The sequence below is a fragment of the Scyliorhinus canicula genome, chromosome 14, assembly GCF_902713615.1.
Source record: "Scyliorhinus canicula chromosome 14, sScyCan1.1, whole genome shotgun sequence".
NCBI lineage: Eukaryota > Metazoa > Chordata > Chondrichthyes > Carcharhiniformes > Scyliorhinidae > Scyliorhinus > Scyliorhinus canicula.
Window position 1 is genome coordinate 27,860,807 of NC_052159.1, and position 24,461 is coordinate 27,885,267.

The 24,461-nt window shown below is 49.3% G+C and overlaps 1 protein-coding gene across 1 annotated transcript; it reads right to left on the reverse strand.

Annotated features, from left to right (window-relative positions):
* Nucleotides 1–226: 226 nt before the first annotated feature.
* On the reverse strand, nt 227–2,362 carry LOC119977539 (mid1-interacting protein 1-B-like). The gene has a single exon (XM_038818590.1). The coding sequence runs from the start codon at nt 2,281–2,283 to the stop codon at nt 1,870–1,872; it is 414 nt and encodes a 137-aa protein (XP_038674518.1). The 5' UTR covers nt 2,284–2,362; the 3' UTR covers nt 227–1,869.
* Nucleotides 2,363–24,461: the final 22,099 nt, after the last annotated feature.

The following is a 24,461-nucleotide window of genomic DNA, read 5'->3' on the forward strand; positions in this document are numbered from 1 at the left end:
TGCAAATTCAGCAGTGGACAGCTTTCAGTCAGTGCTCAGTGACATCAATTCCCTCCTTAAGAATCCTGAAGGATTCACTGATTCTTATTTATTCAGAGTCCTATAGTTACATGTACAATTTAACTTACATATGTAACAGTAGCGACACCTTGTGGTCTCATGTTGGTATTTGTGTACTTTTGACATTTATTTCTTCAGGAGATCTGAATTAATACTAAAAGCGAAGTTTGGTTCAAATCATAAACTGTTTTATTCCACAATCAGATGAGAAAATGATCAGAGTCACCTAGTACAACTTGTATTCACATAATCAGACAAAGTGAAGAACATGAAATACCCCCACAAGGGTGAATCATACCTTTAAAAGGATAATCCCTTTGCATCATGTCCTTTAACCAGGGTAGAAGTACTGTGCCTGTGTGGTCTCTTGTTTTTACAATCTTTCCCCAAACCAAAATTATCCCTCAACAAAATGTGACTGGCTGACTGTGAAAGACTTTTGGATATCCTGAGGATGTGGAAGGTGTCATATAAACGAAATGCTTTTCTTTTTGCTGTCTATCTGCCTGGCTGGATGCCAACCTGCTTCATAAAAGCCCAGCTGTGTTCCTGGTTGTGTGTGTTCTGTTTTTATTTAACCCCATTCTGTGCAAAAAGCCTGTCCCTCACACAGACACCCAGGGCAGCTAATGAATTGTTTCCGGTTTAATCAATGTGAAATGCAACTCATGAGCACCTTCCAATCGGGTGGGCATCTTTCTTTAAAGCCGGAAGAAGGAACAAAGGAGGACGGACTTGCATTATCAAACTCAGGGTGCCCCAGATCTGATTTGGGGTGTTGGCCAAGGGATGAATATTGACCAGGACCCTGGGGAGAACTCCCCCGATCTTTTTTGAAATAGCATCATCGGATCATTGACAGCCTCATGAGAGGGCAGACATGTGCTCCTTTAACGGAGCTGCCAGCCCATTGGGGAGTCAGCCGAGAATTCAGTGCTCAGGCTCTGGGAGTGAGACCCCCAAACCGCAACCCACTGGTGTGTTCGACCCACTGAATCACAATGGACACTGGGAGAAGACCCATTGCCTTAACCCCAGGACGAAATGGACTATTTTTCCTCAACTCCTCTCTGGGGTAAAAGGGTAAAAGAAAATACAGCAACTGGACACTGAAACTTAATCAAAAGCAGAAAATGCTGGATAAACTCAGCAGAGTCCGGCGATGGCGAGATACAGAGTTAACGTTTCGGATCGAAAGGCTTTATCCATCATTTTCTGTTTTTGATTCCAGATTTCCAGCATCCACAGTATTTTGCTTTTACCAGAACTAAATGTGCAATTTAAAGGCACGCAGGAGAAAACAACACACATTTTTACAACAATCTGTATTATTTTGCTTGTACCGTAAGAGAAATGGTGTGGTTCACATTATACCAATCAAAAACAATTAGGAAAACCATTACAGTTGTAACAGTTGAATGGTCCATGCTGATCACAATATAACTTTCCAAACTGTTTCTGCACAAAGAGAGGTTTCATCAGCAGAGTCTAAAATTTACAATTACATACAGTGCTGAACATTTAGCATTTCTGTCTCTTGACTGGGGAAATTAGTTCAGTTCAAGTCTCTTAAAAAGCGTGTGGCGGGTTCATGAATACAAACCCAGTGGTGCGTTCTCGATCATTATCCCAGACAAGTCCTGCCAGTTGCATGTTTGTGAGGTCCTGGGCTTTGGCCGTCACACGTTTCTTAGCGAAGCAAAAATTAGTTGACCCAGTTGCCCTGCTTTCAGCTCGGCTTCGTAATTTCAGGCTGTACATCGTCAGATCAGCCTTTCTTTACCTCTGTTGGTGCCCTGGGGGTGGAAGTTAGAAAGAGAATCCTATCATGTCCTCGTACCTACTGGTCAGCGTGTTGGCTTTTTTGGTCAGTGTGTTCAACACAGTGCAGAGCCCCCTCACGTGAACGTAGAAAAGTTTCTCTAAATTTGCCTCGTCTTCATTCTCCAGGTCGAGAGCACTGTTGATTTTCCGTTTGAAGTCTTCAAAGGGCAGCAGCCCGCTCTCTACAGTGTCCTTGATGGATTTCAGCAGGATGTAGCATTCATACAAGTTCTGCGAACTGGCCGTGGCATCTTGCGCTTCATCTTGGACCTCCAAAGGGATGTCTTGAAGGAGGCTGGGAAGCATGACTGTCTGCTCCATATTCTTCACCGCTGAAGAATACTTGCTCATGGTGGTGACAAGGAAGTTAGTTTGTTGCTGAGCAATGAGGGACTGCATGGTGTTCGGTGTTCGGCTCAGAGGCAGTGATGAGGCTGGATCTGTGCAGCAGTCCGGGAGTCACAGTGGAGCACAGTAAGCTCCAGGGACTTATGTACTGTTCGGAAGTGGTCTGATGTTACTTGAGTTCAGCCCGCCGATCAGGTCATTTTGAAAAGGTCATATGGGCATAGCAAAGTAACAACTGATAGCTATGTGTTTAATTTAGATTGTTTGAGGCAGGAAATCATCCAGTAGTACTGTAATAAATGATTTGCCGAGTAGTCAGACCTATGGATCTGCAACAGTGATTTCACAATGTCATGAGTATGGTGTGACTGATTGTTGTATCTGATAGGACCCAAGCCAAAGGTTTGAACCAACACAAAGTTGAATATTTAACTGTTTTCTGCAGGTCAGGGATATCTTGAGCAAATCTGGCCAGGCCTTTCATACATGCCCAAAGTCCCTGTGCTATGATACGCTGCTCTCAAAGTGGCTGTGTGGGGGAAGGACCGTCACATTCCTCTTTCTGGAATGTGCCCTCAGAAAAAGGGTCTGAATAGTCTTTGGGCTCTCCGGGCTGTTCCCAGGGACACACTCTGAGACAAATATCAACTGCTGCTGGAGGATCGTTAATTCGGCGAAAGGCACTCTTTGATCAGTTCTCAAACTTTAAAAAAAAATTTAGAGTACCCAATTGATTTTTTTCCAATTAAGGTGCACTTCAGCGTGGCCAATGCACCTACCCTGCACATCTTTGCGTTGTGGGGGCGAAACCCACGCAAACATGGGGAAAATATGCAAACTCCACATGGACAGTGACCCAGAGCCGGGATCGAAACTGGGACCTCGGCGCCGTGAGACTGCAGGGCTAACCCACTGTGCCACCGTGCTGCCCTTGGTCTGCCTCAAACCTGTTGGTCTTCCAGCGCAGAGAGTTGTCCCCGAGTGAATGTTGCACATTGCGAGGTTCAGGACTATGTTCTCAGGAATGCACTAAATCCTGGCGCAGCTACAGGTAGGTCCAATTGGGAAAGACCACCGTCTTTCAGCCGCAGTACACCAGGAGGCTGGAAACTGTGTTGAACCCCTCGGGTTGAACAGCAGACAGTAAACGTATACAGTAAATATCACATCTATCACAATTATATTGAGGCACCTCAGGGTGCAACATGGCCTATCGAGAAAAGGCAAATTTGACTGAACTTTCTGTCATCATCATTTTGAAATGTTTGGAACGCTTCTTCAGATATTTTATGAATAAAATATATTTTGAGACAAAAAGCTGGTTTAATGTAAAAAAAATAACATTATCTCCGTCGGTCTCAAAAGCGATTTTGGGGTGGGGTTACAGATTAAATAGTAGGATTCAAAGAATGCAAAAATCACCCCAGTACATTGACTTCTGTTCAAAAGGGCTAACAGTGGCAAATAACCAGAATCTGTGAAGTAGATCTTAATAATAGGAGTCAAGGCCCAATTCTTAAAAAAACTCTAAGGCTCCATTGTTTTAGCTGGTGTCTTGTGCAGACACATGGAGGAGAAGATAACTTTGCCTGGGGTAGTTTGTGCTGTGTTCCAGGTAGAATTTCAATGCCTCCTGAAGCCAACCTGTACTTATTTTGCCTGATCTCAAAAGAAAAATCTTTTCAGACATTGTAAAACAATATTTGAAATATGACTTGAAATGTCCTTGACTTACAGGCTGCCAGCTGCAGTCAATTATTCAATATTGGTTCAAGCTTCGATGAGGCTGCATGTGATAACTGGGGAGAGGTCTTGTGGAACAGTGGAAGCATCCCTGCCTTTGAGCTACAAGGTTTGGGTTCGAGTCCCACTCCAGGACTTGATGGCCAAGGATGGCCCCCTTGGTCCCAAGGGAGACACCCCGATTTCATGGATGTGGCACAAAGCTGTTACGCACTTCTTCCCCCAGTCTGGGTGCCATGCCCCCTCCCCCCCAGCAAGCCTGACAATTTTTGAGAGCTTTTTGTAGCCTCTCGCTCCCCCTCAGCAGGTCCAGGGGGGTGATAAATGACACACATGTCCCCCTAAAAGCATTGGCTCATCAGGGGGTGCCCTTCATCAATCTAAAGGGGTTCCACTCCCTTAATATGCAGTTGGTGTGTGACCACCAGCTACACATCATGCAGGTCTGCACCCGATACGCAGGCAACGTGCACGACGCATACACGCTGGCACACTCATTGGCTCCCGGCACCTTCGAGGCACTTCCTCGGGTGAGGGGTTGGCGCTTGGTTGACAATGGTTACCCGCTGATGTCTTGGCTAATGATGCCTGTCTGGAGGTCCAAGACCAACATGGAGACCCATTATAACTATGCCCATGCAGTAACCGGGAGCGTCATTGAGCGATGCATCAGCGTCCTCAAGATGCACGTCCGATGCCTGGAGCGCTCCAGTGTGGCTCTCCAATATAGCCCCAGGAGGGTCTCTAACATTGTGCTGGTCTTCTGCGTCTTGCACTACATCGCACAGCAGAGGGAGGGGGGGGGGCATGCAGGAGGAGGAGGAAGAATTCCAGGCGTCATCTGATGAGGAGGATAAGGAGGATGGCCAGGAAGAACCGTGTATGGAGCTTGGACTGGCACGGCAGACCGCCAAACGTGTGCTCCCGGGCCGGCGCACATGGGACAACCGCATCACCTCCAGATTTGCCAGCAAAGGGGCCTGGCCACTGGCAGCTATGCCACCCTGTCCCACCTCTCCATACTCTCCCCCTCACCCCCTTCCATGTGGTGCTACCTTCCCCATAACTGCTCACATCACCCCCCTGTCCCTCCTCCCTTCACTGCACCACCCCTATCCTTCCTCCCTTCACTCCATCCTATCATCCCAGCACCCCCCCCCCCCCCCCACCCCCACCCCCTCCGAGGGTCCTATCAGCATCATTACAGGATGCTGGCCCACAGCAGGCAATATCAGCGGGTCTGGTCCAGAGAGACAGAGGATGATGATGACTCACTGTGAGATGAGCTCTGGTGCTCCTCATCATTCTAATAAGTCTAACTTCTGCCTTCAGGATCACATTTCACTGTCCGCCTGGGTGGTCCCTGCATTTGTGCTGACCAATCCATCTCCTGGGCAATATATCCTTGGTTGGGGGGGGGGGGGGGGGGGGGGATAATGGAGATGGTGAGGGACGACAGGTCACTCGCTGGGTATGATGTCCTACAAGGTGGCCTCATACCTCTGGCCCCGTTCTCTACACCTCTGAGGATGACCCCAGGTGGGACCTTCAAGTGTCCAGGGGGCCATGCCCCAAGCCATCCTCCAAAACCCACGCCCCACACCACCAACATCCCACACCCCCCACTCAGCACACCCTCTACACCCAGCCCAGCCCATCCCTCTGTGTGTGTGTGTGTCTATCCTTCCAACTGACAGCACCGGTTTGTTGCAATGAAAGAGTAGAGCCCATACCTGATTCCCTGGGGACCGGATTCCATCGGGGACCGGAGAATCGCCGGGGGAGCCACTGCCAACGGCCCCCGACTGGTGAGGCGTGACCCCGCCCCCACCCAAAAACTGGCGCCGGAGAATTCAGCAGCCAGCATCGGAGCGGCGGAGTGGGATTCGCGCCGCCCCTCCGGTGATTCTCTGTCCCGGCGAGGTGTCGGAGAATCCCGCCCAGTGTCTCCCAAACTAAGAATTTTTGTCTTTCTTTTATTACATCTTCATTCAGTAAGGAGAGTGACCATAGCAATGGTGAAACTGGAGGCCCAATGTTTGTTCTCTAAGGAGAATTACTCATAGAGAATCAACTAATGGTCGGAAAGTGAATAAGAAATCACTACATATGCAAAACAATTCAGATTTATAGCTAACATTTCCCTTTGGGGCAGCATGGTGGCGCAGTGGTTAGCATTGCTGCCTACGGCGCTGAGGACCCGGCTTCGAATCCCGGCCCTGAGTCACTGTCTGTGTGGAGTTTGCACATTCTCCCCGTGTTTGCGTGGGTTTCACCCCCACAACCCAAAAGATGTGCAGGATAGGTGGATTGGCCACGCTAAATTGCCCCTTAATTGGAAAAAATAATTGGGTACTCTAAATTTATTTTTTTTTTAAACATTTCCCTTTGATCTCTACCCACCCCCAAACTCCTACTCAAACCTTCCACCAGCCCCTCCCACCTTCCCCAACCCCCTTCCATTTTCTCCCAACTCCACTCCCACCTTCACCAAACCCCTCTCACCTTCCCCAAACCCCTCCCATTTTCCTTCACACCACACTCTCTGTCCACCGTCCTCCAAACCTTCCTCCAACCCCCTGCCCCTTCATCCAACCACCTTCCCTAACCCCCTTTCATGTTCCCTCAACCCTCTCCAATCTTCCCCTCCCAACCCCCTCTGACCTTCCTCTCCCACCTCTCCAACCTCTTTTCCACCTTCCCCCAAACCCCTGTCCAAACCTCCCCCAATCCCCCTTCTTCCTCCCGAAACCCGTCTAACCTTTCTCCAATTGCTTTCCAACCTTTCCCAATCCCCTCCCAGCTTACCGCAAGCCCCTCATCCTTCCCCCAACTCCCTCCAACCTTCTTCCACTCCCTCTAATCTTCCCCAAACCCTCCTCCAACCTTCCCCTAACACCCTCCCACCTTCCCCCACCCCGTCCAACCTTTCCCCAACCACCATCCCTCTCCCACCTTCCCCCAATCCACCCCAACATTTCCCAACCCCCTCCCACCTTCCCACAAGCCCACCAACCTTCCCCCAACTTCCTCAAACCTTCTCCCAACTTCCTCCAACCTTCACCCACTCCCTCTAACTTTTTCCAAACCCTCCTCCAACCTTCCCAAAACACCCTACCCCTAACCCCCTCCACCATTGCCCCAACCAACATCCCTCTCCCCAACCTTCCCCATACCCCCTCTCACCTTCCCCCAACCTCCTCCAACTTGGGGACGTTGGAGAGAGAGTTGGAGGAGGTTGGGGGAGGGGGAGACGGTTAGAGGGGTTGGGAGAGATTGGAAAGAGAGTTGCACATCCCAACCAGTCAGGGGCCCACACCAATGCTACATGCTTTCATTTTTGCTAGCACACTCGCTGAACTTTATCAACTGCCTTCTGGAACCCTATCATCGCACTATCTGCCCTTTTTGAACCATCAGACAGAAAAGGTCCACCCCATTACTCAGAAATGTGTGACGATTTAGAATCCAGAAGTGGCGTACAGCTCAGCCCTCTGTTTCTCTCCGGGGATACATAGCGCTGGACCGGTGAAGATTGTGGCCTAGAATTGTACGAAAGCTGTAGGCCCGAGCTGCATTTGGTGAACAATTGCAAATCCACAAAGGATAGAAGTGCAATTGTGAGGAAAAGTCATAACCGTCTCATTTTCGGGTGGATTTTTGAAAGCAGCAATTTAAAACCCAAACTGTTTTAAACCTAAAAAAAAAAGATTGGCTTTTTAAATTTTGAAAAAAAAATGAAGAACTGAGGAAACTTGCGAGAATTAAAAAATTAGGTGGCATATCGCTATAAATCGGTATAAGTTGAATGACCTTGTGTGTTCAGCATGAAATCTCTTCATTATCTGATTGGCATGTTTGTTGTGGCTGGGGAAATGATTGCTGTTACTCAAGTTCATTTCCAATATTCCTCTAAAATAAATGTTGCAACCAGTCAGCAATCAGGGAGGTGCTTCAGATCGATATTCCAGCAGGATAATGGTTACTGAGCTGGGTTGCAGAATTCTCCTAACCCCATGATGCCATAGAATGATGGAAATTTGTGGTCCCATTTCTTTCCCTCCCTATCGACACAGGAGTCAAAAAGCACCTGGAGTCTGTTCACATCCATCGTCAACCTCCTATGCTACAGATGGGAGTCATTATTTCAAAATGCTGATGAATTGAACTCACCTACATTCAAATGTTGCTGAAAAATGAGACATCCTCCTGAAGGTTTTCACCTTGCACTCACCAGGACAGATATAAGAACACCAAATTTCAAAAGGAACAATAATGTATACTGCTTTAGAAAAAGGGTGCTGATTGGTTGTTGCATGGAGGATACACTAGGTAACGGTGCCCCCCTCTGCAGACCTTTTTTTTAAATCGTAGAGTTTATAGTGCGGAAGGAGGCCACTCGGCCCATCTAGTCTGCACCGGCTCCTGGAAAGAGCATCTCACCTAAGCCCACATCTCCATCCTAACCCCGCAACCCAGTAACCTCACTTAACCTTAACAGGGTCAACGCAGGGTTCTGAGGAATGTGGAGGAACAGAGAGATCTTGGGGTTTATGTCCATAGATCTCTGAAGGTTGCCACTCAAGTGGACAGAGCCGTGAAGAAGGCCTATAGTGTGTTTGTGTTTATTAACAGGCGGCTTGTGTTTAAGAGCCGTGGGGTTATGCTGCAACTGTTCATGACCCTGCTGAAACCGCATTTGGAGTATTGTGTGCAGTTCTGGTCACCTCATTATAGGAAGGATGTGGAAGCATTGGAAAGGGTGCAAAGGAGATTTACCAGGATGCTGCCTGGTTTGCAGGATAGGTCTTATGAGGAAAGGTTGAGGGAGCTCGGGCTTTTCTCTTTAGAGCGGAGGAGGATGAGAGGCAACTTAATAGAGGTTTATAAGATGATGAGTGGGATAGATAGAATGGACGTTCAGAGACTATTTCCTCGGGTGGATGTAGCTGTTACAAGGGGGCATATCTATAAAGTTCAGGGTGGGAGATATAGGAGGGATGTACGAGGTAGGTTCTTTACTCAGAGAGTGGTTAGGGTGTGGAATGGACTGCCAGCTGTGATAGTGGAGTCGGACACTTTAGGAACTTTCAAGCGGTTATTGGATAGGCACATGGAGCACACCAGAATGACAAGGAGTGGGATAGCTTGATCTTGGTTTTGAACAAGGCTCGGCACAACATTGAGGGCCGAAGGGCCTGTTCTGTGCTCTACTGTTCTATGTTCTATGTAACATTTTTTTTTGGACACTTAGGGCAATTTAGCATTGTCAATCCATCTATCCTGCACATCTTTGGACTGTGGGGAAAACCGGAGCACCCGGAGGAAACCCACGCAGATACAGGGAGAATGTGCAGACTTCGTACAGACAGTGACCCAAGCCGGGAATCGAACCTGGGACCTTGGAGCTGTGAAGCAACAGTGCTAACCACTGTGCTACCATGCTGCCCTTAATTTAATTTAATTCATATAAGGCCAGCCGACTCTGATTAGTCAAGGCATTGCCATGGGGCATACACCAACGAATGGTTGTCCCCAAGTTTGTGTTTAATTGAAAGGGCACAATGCCTGGACATATTCTTTCTGTTTGCAGAGGGCAGGTGTGATGAACGGTATTTACCTTTAATACCTTGCCCCTTTAAGAGGCTTAGAACCCTGGGGGACTCCGCCTCTGGCTATGCCCCCAGGAAACAGTATATAGGATAAGGCTCCATGTGGCGAGCACACTTCTGTCGAATGCTGTCCTGTTCTCTGTATATTAAAGCATTTGATTACCGACCTCGCTCTCGCGTCGTAATTGAGGGTGCCTCAATTTAATCTACAGACACATCAAGATGGACAGCGCTCTAAAACCGGAGAAACTCAACCTGGACGCCAGGTCGCCGGAAGCCCCGGAAATTTTTAAACATTGGCTCCGGTGTTTCGAGGACTATCTGGACTCCTCAACTACTGACGTTGACAGCACTCGCAAGCTGCGCTTACTACATGTCTGGGTGAGCCACCGACTCTCCGCCGTGATCGAAACCGCTACGACCTATGAGGCGGCGGTCGAAATATTGAAGAAACGCTTCATACCTCAGGGTTCAACATGGCCTATCGAGAAAAGGCAAATTTGACTGAACTTTCTGTCATCATCATTTTGAAATGTTGTAATGCTTCTTCAGATATTTTATGAATAAAATATATTTTGAGACAAAAAGCTGGTTTAATGTAAAAAAATAACATTATCTCCATCGGTCTCAAAAGCTATTTTGGGGTGGGGTTACAGATTAAATTGTAGGATTCAAAGAATGCAAAAATCACCCCAGTACATTGACTTCTGTTCAAAAGGGCTAACAGTGGCAAATAACCAGAATCTGTGAAGTAGATCTTAATAATAGGAGTCAAGGCCCAATTCTTAAAAAAACTCTAAGGCTCCATTGTTTTAGCTGGTGTCTTGTGCAGACACATGGAGGAGAAGATAACTTTGCCTGGGGTAGTTTGTGCTGTGTTCCAGGTAGAATTTCAATGCCTCCTGAAGCCAACCTGTACTTATTTTGTCTGATCTCAAAAGAAAAATCTTTTCAGACTTTTGTAAAACAATATTTGAAATATGACTTGATATGTCCTTGACTTACAGGCTGCCAGCTGCAGTCAATTATTCAATATTGGTTCAAGCTTCGATGAGGCTGCATGTGATAACTGGGGAGAGGTCTTGTGGAACAGTGGAAGCATCCCTGCCTTTGAGCTACAAGGATTCGAGTCCCACTCCAGGACTTGATGGCCAAGGATGGCCCCTTTGGTCCCAAGGGAGATACCCCAATTTCATGGATGTGGCACAAAGCCGTTACGCACTGCTTCCCCCACTCTGGGTGCCATGCCCCCCCCCCCCCCCCCCCCACCCCCCCCCCCCCCCCAGCAAGCCTGACAATTTTTGAGAGCTTTTTGTAGCCTCTCGCTCCCCCTCAGTAGGTCCAGGGGGTGATAAATGACACACATGTCCCCCTAAAGGCATTGGCTCATCAGGGGGTGCCCATCATCAATCGGAAGGGGTTCCACTCCCTTAATATGCAGTTGGTGTGTGACCACCAGCTACACATCATGCAGGTCTGCACCCGATACGCAGGCAACGTGCACGGCGCATACACACTGGCACACTCATCGGCTCCCGGCACCTTCGAGGCACTTCCTCGGGTGAGGGGTTGGCTCTTGGTTGACAATGGTTACCCGCTGAGGTCTTGGCTAATGATGCCTGTCTGGAGGTCCAAGACCAACATGGAGACCCATTATAACTATACCCATGCAGTAACCGGGAGCGTCATTGAGCGATGCATCAGCGTCCTCAAGATGCACGTCCGATGCCTGGAGCGCTCCAGTGTGGCTCTCCAATATAGCCCCAGGAGGGTCTCTAACATTGTGCTGGTCTTCTGTGTCTTGCACTACATCGCACAGCAGAGGGGGGGGGGCATGCAGGAGGAGGAGTCTGTTGCTGGCCTCGATAACTCCTTCCTTAAGGAGCTTCTGGACCTCGGACCCGATGAAGGCCCGGTCACTGTAACGTCCGGGTACTGTATCGTCTGCACCGAGTGGCGACAGGTTTACAATCTAGGGTGAGATTAGCAAACAAGGAAGGTGGGTCCACTTTGAGGGACGCGAGGCTGCAAACAGTAAGAGGAGGAATAGGGCTGCCGAATTGAAAGGTCAAGCTCTGCAGGTTGCACTGGAAGTCCAGGCTCAAGAATGCCGGAGCGCATAGACGGGGGAGAATGCGGAGTTTGAAGTTTTTGAAAACCCTCCCCGGACCGTAAGGCCCGCTATGCAGCACCCGGTGATTTGGACGTAGTGCGAACCTGAGGCCAATTCAATTTTATGTTTAACTGGGTGGATGGGGAGCGCGCAGCGTTGTACCGTGTCGGGGTGGACAAAACTTTCCGTGCTCCCGGAGTCCAGCAGGCACCTGGTTTTGTGTCCATTGAGCTGAACCGTTGTTGTAGTCTTGGCGAGCGTGCGTGGTCGCAACTGGTCGAGTTTGATGGAAGCCAGTCGTGGTGAGAGTTCCAGATCCTCCTCAGTGGCAGAGTAATCGCTTGTAGGGCCTTCCGTGTTGGCCCAAGATGGCGGCGCCCAGGACCCGCACGTGGAGTCGGGGTCCCAAGATGGCGGCGCCCAGGACCTGCACGTGGAGCCGGGGCCCCAAGACGGCGGTGCCCATGGCCCGCACATGGCGTCCGGGGCCCATGATGGCGGCACCCGTGGGAGCCTCGTGGCGGCTGGGGGCAGTGTCAGTGGCGTCTGTGGGCCGGTCGGGGCAGCTGGGAGTGCGGGTCACGAGGACCGTGGGCGCAGGCTTGGGGGGGGGTTGGGGACCACGGAGGACGGGGGTGGCACGTGCCATGAAGTCCAGGGGGTTGCTGCACGGCCGGGGGCGTATGCGCGGGCGTTCAGGTCAGCAACCTCCAGGGAGGTTGCAAGAATCCGTGCCTCAGCTAGGCTGAGGGTGTTCTTCTCCAGCAATCGTTGGCGGATAGAAGGGGACTGCATGCCAGCAACGTACGTGTCTCTGATTAGAAGTTCCATGTGCTCCGTCGCCGAAACTTGGAGACATGCGCATGTTCTCCCTGGAGCTGCGAGAGCCTGGTAAAACTTGTTGAGGGACTCAACAGGGATCTGTTGTCTAGTCATCAAGAGATGCCGTGCGTAAACTTTGTTGACCGGCACGAGAAAGTGTCCTTTGAGAATCTCCATGGCCGCATCAAAGTCACCTTCGTCCTCGATCATTGCGTAGACCGATGTGCCCACGCATGAGTGGTGGATGTGGAGTTTCTGCTCCTTGGTGGGCTTGCTGGCTGCAGACGTCAGGTAGCTATTAAAACCCGCCTGCCAGTGTTTAAAGATTGCAGACGCATTTGCAGCATGCGGGCTGATGCGGAGGCAGTCAGGCTTGATGCGAAGCTCCATTCCAAAATTCTAGCTGATTAAATTGAAGTACCATCAATTCAACTCAAGACACAATTAGGATCCGAACTGTGGCTTTAATCTGCTAGTTGTTAGCCCGGTGGTCGACTACAGAGAATGGCCGACCGCCGGGAACTCTGGGTACTTATACCCCACCTCGGAGGCGAGGCCTACTTGCCCCTCGACCAATTGGAGAGGAGTCACATGACTAGTCCCAACCAATCGGACGAGAGGCACATGACCAGCCAGAGCCAATGGGAAGCCAGTGCTCTGCACCAATGGCAGTGCTCATATCCATACCACCACAGAGGATAAGGAGGATGGCCAGGAAGAACCGTGTATGGAGCTTGGACTGGCACGGCAGAGCGCCAAAGGTGTGCTCCCGGGCTGGCGCACATGGGACAACCGCATCACCTCCAGATTTGCCAGCAAAGGGGCCTGGCCACTGGCAGCTCTGCCACCCTGTCCCACCTCTCCATACTCTCCCCCTCACCCCCTTCCATGTGGTGCTCCCTTCCCCATAACTGCTCACATCACCCCCTGTCCCTCCTCCCTTCACTCCATCCTATCATCCCAGCACCCCCCCCCCCCCCCCCGAGGGTCCTATCAGCATCATTACAGAATGCTGGCCCACAGCAGGCAATATCAGCGGGTCTGGTCCAGAGGGACAGAGGATGATAATGACTCACTGTGAGATGAGCTCTGGTGCTCCATCCATCTCCTGGGCAATATATCCTCGGTTGGGGGGGGGGGGGGGGGGATAATGGAGATGGTGAGGGACGACAGGTCACTCGCTGGGTATGATGTATGATGTCCTACAAGGTGGCCTCATACCTCTGGCCCCGTTCTCTACACCTCTGAGGATGACCCCAGGTGGGACCTTCAAGTGTCCAGGGGGCCATGCCCCAAGCCATCCTCCAAAACCCACGCCCCACACCACCAACATCCCACACCCCCCCACTCAGCACACCCTCTACACCCAGCCCAGCCCATCCCTGTGTGTGTGTGTGTGTGTGTGTCTATCCTTCCAACTGACAGCACCGGTTTGTTGCAATGAAAGAGTAGAGCCCATACCTGATTCCCTGGGGACCGGATTCCATCGGGGACCGGAGAATCGCCGGGGGAGCCACTGCCAACGGCCCCCGACTGGTGAGGCGTGACCCCGCCCCCACCCAAAAACTGGCGCCGGAGAATTCAGCAGCCAGCATCGGAGCGGCGGGGTGGGATTCGCGCCGCCCCCCGGTGATTCTCTGTCCCGGCGAGGTGTCGGAGAATCCCGCCCAGTGTCTCCCAAACTAAGAATTTTTGTCTTTCTTTTATTACATCTTCATTCAGTAAGGAGAGTGACCATAGCAATGGTGAAACTGGAGGCCCAATGTTTGTTCTCTAAGGAGAATTACTCATAGAGAATCAACTAATGGTCGGAAAGTGAATAAGAAATCACTACATATGCAAAACAACTCAGATTTATAGCTAACATTTCCCTTTGATCTCTACCCACCCCCAAACCCCTACTCAAACCTTCCACCAGCCCCTCCCAACTTCCCCAACCCCCTTCCATCTTCCCCAACCCCCTTCCATATTCTCCCAACTCCACTCCCACCTTCACCAAACCCCTCTCACCTTCCCCAAAACCCCTCCCATTTTCCATCACACCACACTCTCTGTCCACCGTCCTCCAAACCTTCCTCCAACCCCCTGCCCCTTCATCCAACCACCTTCCCTAACCCCCTTTCATGTTCCCTCAACCCTCTCCAATCTTCCCCCTCCCAACCCCCTCTGACCTTCCTCTCCCACCTCTCCAACCTCTTTTCCACCTTCCCCCAAACCCCTGTCCAAACCTCCCCCAATCCCCCTTCTTCCTCCCGAAACCCGTCTAACCTTTCTCCAATTGCCTTCCAAACTTTCCCAATCCCCTCTCAGCTTACCACAAGCCCCCCATCCTCCCCCCAACCATCTTCCAACTCCCTCCAACCTTCCCCCACTCCCTCTAATCTTCCCCAAACCCTCCTCCAACCTTCCACTAACACCCTCCCACCTTCCCCCACCCCGTCCAACCTTTCCCCAACCACCATCCCTCTCCCACCTTCCCCCAATCCACCCCAACGTTTCCCAACCCCCTCCCACCTTCCCACAAGCCCCCCAACCTTCCCCCAACTCCCTCAAACCTTCTCCCAACTCCCTCCAACCTTCACCCACTCCCTCTAACGTTTTCCAAACCCTCCTCCAACCTTCCCAAAACACCCTACCCCCAACCCACTCCACCCTTGCCCCAACCTTCCCCATACCCCCTCTCACCTTCCCCCAACCTCCTCCAACTTGGGGACGTTGGAGAGAGAGTTGGAGGAGGTTGGGGGGTTGGGGGGGGGGGGGGGGGGAGACGGTTAGAGGGGTTGGGAGAGATTGGAAAGAGAGTTGCACATCCCAACCAGTCAGGGGTCCACACCAATGCTACATGCTTTCATTTTTGCTAGCACACTCGCAGAACTTTATCAACTGCCTTCTGGAACCCTATCATCGCACTATCCGCCCTTTTCGAACCATCAGACAGAAAAGGTCCACCCCATTACTCAGAAATGTGTGACGATTTAGAATCCAGAAGCGGCGTACAGCTCAGCCCTCTATTTCTCTCCGGGGATACATAGCGCTGGACCGGTGAAGATTGTGGCCTAGAATTGTACGAAAGCTGTAGGCCCGAGCTGCATTTGGTGAACAATTGCAAATCCACAAAGGATAGAAGTGCAATTGTGAGGAAAAGTCATAACCGTCTCATTTTCGGGTGGATTTTTGAAAGCAGCAATTTAAAACCCAAACTGTTTTAAACCTAAAAAAAAAGATTGGCTTTATAAATTTTGGGGGAAAAAATGAAGAACTGAGGAAACTTGCGAGAATTAAAAAATTAGGTGGCATATCGCTATAAATCGGTATAAGTTGAACAACCTTGTGTGTTCAGCATGAAATGTCTTCTTTATCTGATTGGCATGTTTGTTGTGGCTGGGGAAATGATTGCTGTTACTCAAGTTCATTTCCAATAGTCCTCTAAAATAAATGTTGCAACCAGTCAGCAATCAGGGAGGTGCTTCAGATCGATATTCCAGCAGGATAATGGTTACTGAGCTGGGTTGCAGAATTCTCCTAACCCCATGATGCCGTAGAATGATGGAAATTTGTGGTCCCATTTGTTTCCCTCCCTATCGACACAGGAGTCAAAAAGCACCTAGAGTCTGTTCACATCCATCGTCAACCTCCTATGCTACAGATGGGAGTCATTATTTCAAAATGCTGATGAATTGAACTCACTTACATTCAAATGTTGCTGAAAAATGAGACATCCTCCTGAAGTTTTTCACCTTGCACTCACCAGGACAGATATAAGAACACCAAATTTCAAAAGGAACAATAATGTATACTGCTTGAGAAAAAGGGTGCTGATTGGTTGTTGCATGGAGGATGCACTAGGTAACGGTGCAGACCTTTTTTTTAAATCGGAGAATTTACAGTGCGGAAGGAGGCCACTCGGCCCATCTAGTCTGCACCAGCTCCTGGAAAGAGCACCTCACCTAAGCCCACATCTCCATCCTAACCCCGCAACCCAGTAAGCCCACTTAACCTTAACAGGGTCAACGGCAGGGTTCTGAGGAATGTGGAGGAACAGAGAGATCTTGGGGTTTATGTCCATAGCTCTCTGAAGGTTGCCACTCAAGTGGACAGAGCCGTCAAGAAGGCCTATAGTGAGTTTGTGTTTATTAACAGGCGGCTTGAGTTTAAGAGCCGTGAGGTTATGCTGCAACTGTTCATGACCCTGCTGAAAACGCATTTGGAGTATTGTGTGCAGTTCTGGTCACCTCATTATAGGAAGGATGTGGAAGCATTGGAAAGGGTGCAAAGGAGATTTACCAGGATGCTGCCTGGTTTGCAGGATAGGTCTTATGAGGAAAGGTTGAGGGAGCTTGGGCTTTTCTCTTTGGAGCGGAGGAGGATGAGAGGCAACTTAATAGAGGTTTATAAGATGATGAGGGGGATAGATAGAGTGGACGTTCAGAGACTATTTCCGCGGGTGGATGTAGCTGTTACAAGGGGGCATATCTATAAGGTTCAGGGTGGAAGATATAGGAGGGATGTCCGAGGTAGGTTCTTTACTCAGGGAGTGGTTAGGGTGTGGAATGGACTGCCTGCTGTGATAGTGGAATCGGACACTTTAGGAACTTTCAAGCGGTTATTGGATAGGCACATGGAGCACACCAGAATGACAAGGCATGGGATAGCTTGATCTTGGTTTTGAACAAGGCTCGGCACAACATCGAGGGCCGAAGGGCCTGTTCTGTGCTGTACTGTTCTATGTAACCTTTTTTTTTTTGGACACTAAGGGCAATTTAGCATTGTCAATCCATCTATCCTGCACATCTTTGGACTGTGGGAGAAAACCGGAGCACCCGGAGGAAACCCACGCAGATACAGGGAGAATGTGCAGACTTCGTACAGACAGTGACCCAAGCTGGGAATTGAACCTGGGACCTTGAAGCTGTGAAGCAACAGTGCTAACCACTGTGCTACCGTGCCGCCCTTAATTTAATTTAATTCATAATAGGCCAGCCGACTCTGATTAGTCAAGGCATTGCCATGGGGCATACACCAACGAATGGTTGTCCCCAAGTTTGTGTTTAATTGAAAGGGCACAATGCCTGGACATATTCTTTCTGTTTGCAGAGGACAGGGCCCTATGTATGTATTATATATTGCACACCATAAGATGCTAAGACCATAGATGTAGAAGCAGCAGTAGGCCAATCTACCATTGAGTCTGCTCTGTCATTCAATGAGATCATGACTGAGCTGATGTGGTAATTCTCAACTCCACTTTCCTGCCTTATCCCCATAACCCTTGAATCCCTTACTGATCAAAACCAATCTGTCTCTCTCAGACTTGGATATACTTAACAACCCAGTTTCTACAGCCCTCCGTGGTAAAACAAATTCCACAGATTCCCTACTCTCTGAAGTTAGAAATTCCCCCTCATATCTGTCTTTTTTTAAAAAAATGTAGAGTACCCAATTCATTTTTTTCCAATTAAGGAGCAATTGAGCGTGGCCAATCCACCTACCCTGCACATCTTTGGGTTGTGGGGGCGAAACCCACTCAAACACGGGAAGAATGTGCAAACCCCACATGGACAGTGACCCAGAGCCTGGATCAAACCTGAGACCTCGGCGCCGTGAGGCAGCTGTGCTAACCACTGCGCAACTGTGCTACCCTCTCATTTCTGTCTTAAATGGGCGACCCCCTTCCTCTGAGATTACGCCCGCTGGCTCTCACAAGAGGAATCAACCTCTCAACACTATCCTGTCAAGCCCCCTCAGAATCCAATGTGCCTCAATAAGGTTACCTCACGTTCTTCGAAATTATAATGAGTGGCCCAACCTATTCCCTCATAAGAAAATTCCTCCATACCCAAGATCAACTTAGTGAACCTTCTCTGGGCTGCCTCCAATGCCAGTGTGGTGGTATGATTAGCATAGCTGCCTGCCGTTGGTGCAGAACACCGGCTTACCATTGGCCCTGGTCGGTCATGTGCCTCTCGACCGGTTGGTTGAGCCCAGTCATGTGACAGCTCCCCGATTGGTCGAGAGGCTGAGTTAACCCCGCCTCCAGGGCGGGGTATAAATACCCAGTACTCCCGGCGGTCGTCCTTCTACTGTAATCGACCGCAGGACTAACATCTAGTAGATTAAAGCCATACTTTTGTTCAGCAACTCGCCTCGCGTTCAATTGATGGTACATCAGCCAGTATATCTTTCCTTAGGTAAAGGGACCAAAGCTGTTCACTGTATTCCAGGGGTGGCCTAACTAGTGACTTGTGTAGTTTTAGGAGGACTTTCCTAGTTTTATACTTCAGCAAGATTTCCCTATTTTTATACTCCACACACACACACATACATACATTCACTGTTAGTTGACATTTCAAATTATCTCGCACAACTAAGAACAGTGCACACATCGCTGCTCTACCTGTTTCTGGGCTACTGCTTCTCAAGTCTATAAGACTGAAATGTCCACTTACTGAGGTGCTGCTCCGATAGGAGACACAAGCTTTCTTTCACTGAGTCTAACTAAAAGTTACAACACCTCCTTATGCTGTTTGATGTCAAATCTTGTTTGGCAATACGAAGCACCTTGGGACACTTAAATATGTTAAAAATGTTATATATTAATTACAGCTTGCCGATGTTGAGTGTGGATTCATACCAAGGGCAGCCTGTGTACATGCCGGACCACTGGCCCCTTGTGGGCTCACATTGGGAAACATTATCCTGTCTCTACTCCTGATTATCACGCCCCACGTCCTCCCACAACCCTAGCCACTGGGTAACTTTCCAGAGAGGTCACCGACATGGTATGTGGAGAAATCATAATTTTTAATCTGTTTCAAGGTCAAATGCGGATTGTTTGTCTGCAAATAAGTTGCATCAGGTGCAATTGGTGGAAATGGGAGCCAAAGCTGTCTTTCTAATATCTGTGAAATTGGAATTTCACAAATTTTTGAGATTTACAAATCACGCCTTAAGTCTGCCACCTAGCTATAACCGACCTTGGTGTGCATCGCAGCTGCTTAACCTTGGCGTAAATTAGGAATTTTGAGCAACGAGTTTTGTTTGACATTTATTTTTTTCTTTAATTGTTTAAATATGTGTGAATGACGTGTGGAGGTTAGTTCGAAGTCCTGCCAATGCAAATCTGTCAGATTAGATACAAATGGGGGGCCTTCTCTCTTTAAAGAAACCCCTGTTAACCGTGTCCCATGTTGGTGATTCAGAAAGTAGTTGATTCTGTTGTTTGTTTTTTAACAGCTGCTATTTTCGAAGGATCAACATTGACAGGAATTAGGGGAGAATTCTCCATTTTTGAGGTAGCGGGTGGCTGCAATGGTGCCTTTCGCACCGGCCAGAATGGCGGGATTCCGTGCCAGGTTCTTCAGTTGGGACCTCATTAACTACGCACGGGGCAGTCCTCTTTGAGTCACCTGGCAACTGATTTGTCTGCATAAGGTCAGCCGTCAATTCAAAAGTCCCGGCGCTACATTTAAATACCAGTCCGGCATGCACATATCGCACTCTCCAGCCCGCCTGCTTCACCGGACTGTGTAGGATGCCAGCACCCCAGAGCAAAAAGGTACAAGTACAAGTACAAGCCTGAAATAATTTCAGATTATTCAAATTTATTTCAGATTTACAACATCTGCGGTATTTCCCCCCCCCCCCCCCCCCCCCCACCAAAGAAGAAATCTGATCCTTGATTCAACAACCCTCCACCTCAGCTCATCACCTACGAGGCGCCCATGCCTCACTTCGACCTCTACCCACCGCATCTGGAGTCTTTGTGCATCCCCGTCCAGGAAACGACGCGGCCAGCCTTTGACTTGTTTGTGAGCTTTTCCTGCAGCCTTGTCGGGGTCCAGCTTCCCTCTCCTCAGTCTTCCCTCTGCCCTCCATTGTTCATCTTCTTCATTCACCTCCTTTCTCCGCTGCCTGCTAATGAGGACGGCACGGTAGCACAGTGGTTAGCACAGTTGCTTCACAGCTCCAAGGGACCCAGATTCGATTCCCAGCTTGGGTCACTGCCTGTGCGCAGTCTGCACATTCTCCCCGTGCCTGCGTGGGCTTCCTCCGGGTGCTCTGGTTTCCACCCACAAGTCCTGAAAGTTGTGCTTGTTAGGTGAATTGGACATTCTGAATTCTCCCTCAGTGTACCCAAACAGGCGCCGGAGTGTGGCAACTAGGGGATTTTCACAGTAACTTCATTGCAGTGTTAATGTAAGCCTACTTGTGACAATAAAAAAGATTATTATCATGAGCCTTCGCCTTGCCCCTGATTGCACAGTCCTCCTAACACATTTTTAAAAATTAATTTAGGGGATGTGGGTGTCGCTGTTTAGGCCAGCATTTATTGCCCATCCCTAGTTGCCCTTCGAAGGTGATGATGACCTGCCTTCTTGAATCGCTGCAGTCCATGAGGTGTAGGTACACTCACTGTGCTGTTAGGGAAGGACTTCCAGGATAGGCACAGTAGTACAGTGGTTAGCACTGGCACTTCACAGCTCCAGGGTCCCAGGTTCGATTCCCGGCTTGGGTCACCATCTGTGCGGAGTCTACATGTTCTCCCCGTGTCTGCGTGGGTTTCCTCCGGGTGCTCCGGTTTCCACCCACAGTCCAAAGATGTACAGGTTAGGTGGATTGCCCATGCTAAATTGCCCTTGGTGTCCAAAAAAAACATTAGGTGGGGTTACTGGGTTGTGGGGATAGGGTGGACATGTGGGCTTAAGTAGGGTGCTCTTTCCAAAGGCCGGTGCCGGCTCGATGGGCCAAATGGCCTCCTTTTGCACTGTAAATTCTATGATTCTATGACCCAGCGACAGTGAAGGAACAGCGACATATTTCCAAGTCAGGGTAGTGAGTGAGTTGGATGGGATCTGACGGGATCCCCCCTTGCCTTCACCAGGCCTAAATCATAGCTTTCGGAGCACTGCTCCTTCCTCAGGTGAAACATTCACCTGAGGAAGGAGCAATGCTCCGAAAGCTAGTAATTCGAAACAAACCTGTTGGACTTTAACCGGGTGTTGTAAGACTTCTTACTGTGCTCACCCCAGTCCAACGCCGGCATCTCCACATCATGGCAATCTTTTTTCCAATTAAGGGGAAATTTTAGCATGGCCAGTCCACCTACCCTGCACTCCCTTTTGGGTTATGTGGGTGAGACCCAAGCAGACGCGGGGAGAATGTGCAAACTCCACACAGACAGTGGCCCAGGGCTGGGATCGAACCCGGGTCCTCGACGCCGAGACGCAGCAGTGCTAACCACTGCGCCACCGTGCCACCCCATTAAGAGGAATGTTGATTAACACTTGAGGGAGAACAGAACAAAAGGATATTCAAATATTTTGAGATAAAGTTCGGAACTCGTTTCAGGCATAAACACAGCACAGACCAGTTGGGCCTATATTTGTCGAAGAGGTTGACCTCTAATCTATTTTCAACTGGAAAGGCGGGACATTCCTGACAGATTCTTCCGATTTTTTGGCTAAAACCTTGTCAGGAATTGGCAGAAACCTTAGAAATTAGGTGATCGCAAATTCTTACCTACGGCACTCGATCAGGAAAATGCTGAAGGATATTCCTGTAAAAGCTGCAGCACCCTCAGATGGCATCATGAAGAAAGAACTTTGGGGTGCATTCTTCAACTGGGAACCTGGCTCAGACAAGTATTTTCTGCCAATTCTGAGCTCTTGCTAGAAAATAATTTTGTCTATTTTCCATTGTCATTTAGGCATTCGTATATTTTCCTGCTAAATGTTTTTAATTCATTCATTTCTCTCCCCGCCAATCTCCATCCCTCACCGCCGGCAAGACTCCCATGTTGCCTCTTTTTGGAATGGCCTGCCACATCTTGTGCCACTCAGGCCTTTGGCGGGGCAGTTAGCTGGTCTTCGCTGGGATCAAGGAGCCTAGCAGTGACGTTCCCACCCATCGGGAGCTGCAGGCCAATCAGAGGCAAGTAACTCTTCTACGTTCAGCTACGTCACCAGAATGGCAGTGACTGCTCCCGGTGCTACTCCAAGCCAAAACCTCAGATTGTGGAAGGACCCAGGTACAGGTGAGTGAGTGATGGTGGAGAGGGGGTCTTGGGGTAGAGTGGAGGTCACTGAGAAAGGGCAAGAAAGAAAGGGCAGCTGCTCTGGCCCAAGGTTGAGAAGGTTGCCCTTCTGACGGGCAATTAGGGGATGGGCAATAAGTGCTTGCCCAGCCAGTGCGCCCACATCCCATAAATGAATAGAATTTGAAAGAAAACTGGCACAAAGGAAGGTTAAGCAAGACCAGAGGATGCTGGAAAAACTCAGCAGGTCTGCCAGCATCTATCAGGAGAGAAAAAGAGCTAACGATTCAAGTCCATTGGCTCTTCATCAGAACTGAAAGCGGAGAGAATGTCAAAACTGCACAAAAAGTAACAACTTTAAGAACAAACGACAGATAGCCAAGTGTGAGAGGGGGAGGGGGTGTTGAGGCAATATGTGTATGGTATATTTTTAAAAAAGAATGGGGGTTTCAGAGTGAGGAGAAAGGTCGAAAGCTAAAGTTGCTGAGGGCTGAACTGTGCCGAATCAGAAGATGAGATGTTGCTCCTCCAGCTTGTGCTGGGCTGCACTGGAGCATTGCAGCCAGTCATGGACGGACATGTGGGCATGAGAGCAAGGTGGCGAGTTAAAATGGAAAGCAACAGGAATGTTGGGGTCAGGCTTGCGGGCTGAGTGCAGGTGTTCCACCAAGCGGTCACCTAATCTGCGTGTTCTCTCCCCAAAGTAGAGGAGACCATTGACAGACCTGCTGAGGTTTTCCAGTGTTCTCTGTTCTCGTTTCAGATTCCAGCATCTGCAGTATTTTCCTAATTTTACAAAGGAAGATGGTTGGGGTTGTTGGATGTCAATCACCTCAGCCCCAGGATACCACTTCAGTTCCTCAGGGTAGTGTCCTAGGCCCAAACATTTTCAACTGTTTCATCAATGACCTCCCTTCCAACACAAAGTCAGAAGTGGGGATATTCGCTGATGACTACACAATGTTCAGCACCATTCACCAACTCCTCTGATAATGAAGCAGACATACGCAGGAAGACCTAGACAATATTTGAGCTTGAACTGGTAAGTGGGAAGTAACATTCATGCACAAATATGTGCCAGGCAATGACCATCTCAAACAAGAGAGAATCTAACCATCACCCCTTCACATTCAATGTCATTACCACCGTTGAATCTCCCACTATCAACAACTTGGGGGTTAACGTTGACCAAAAACGAAACTAAACCAGCTATATAAATACTGTAGCTACAACAGCTGCTCAGAGGTTGGAAATTCTGCAGCAACTCCCCAAAGCCTGACCACCATCTACAAGGCACAGGTCATGAGTGTGTTGGGATACACTCCACTTGCCTGGATGAGCGCAGCTCCAAAAACACTCGATATCATCCAGGGCAAAGCAGCCCACTTGATTGGTACCCCATCCAACATCTTAAACATTCTCTCCCTCCACCACTGATACACAGTGGCAGCAATGTGCAGCATCTATACGATGTCCTGCAACAATTCTCTAAGACTCATTTGACAGCAACTTTGAAACCCATGGCCTCTACCAACGAGAAAAATAAGGGCAGCAGATGCATGGGAACACCATGACTTGCGAGTTCTCCTCCAAGGCACTCACCACCCTGACTTGGAAATATATCGCCGTTCCTTCACTGTCACTAGGTAAAAATCCTAGAACTCCCTCCTTAACAGCACTGCAAGTTGTTCTTGAAAATACAGAAAAATGTGTCATTTGAAACATGGAAGTCTGGCAATATCTGGTTTGAGACGGTACAGGGAAAGATCCCACAAAAGGTTAATAGCAGCTGCAAAGAGCAGGGTTATAAAATGCAGATTCTTGATTACAAGCAGGGTTAGCAAACACATAGGTTTCATGTGGTAAGCTAAAACAATGACTCACACCTTCATGGAATGTAACTATC

What these genes read in the sequence shown, in the direction of transcription:
- LOC119977539 (XM_038818590.1), bottom strand. Translation starts at nt 2,283, where the DNA reads ATGCAGTCCCTCATTGCTCAGCAACAAACTAACTTCCTTGTCACCACC.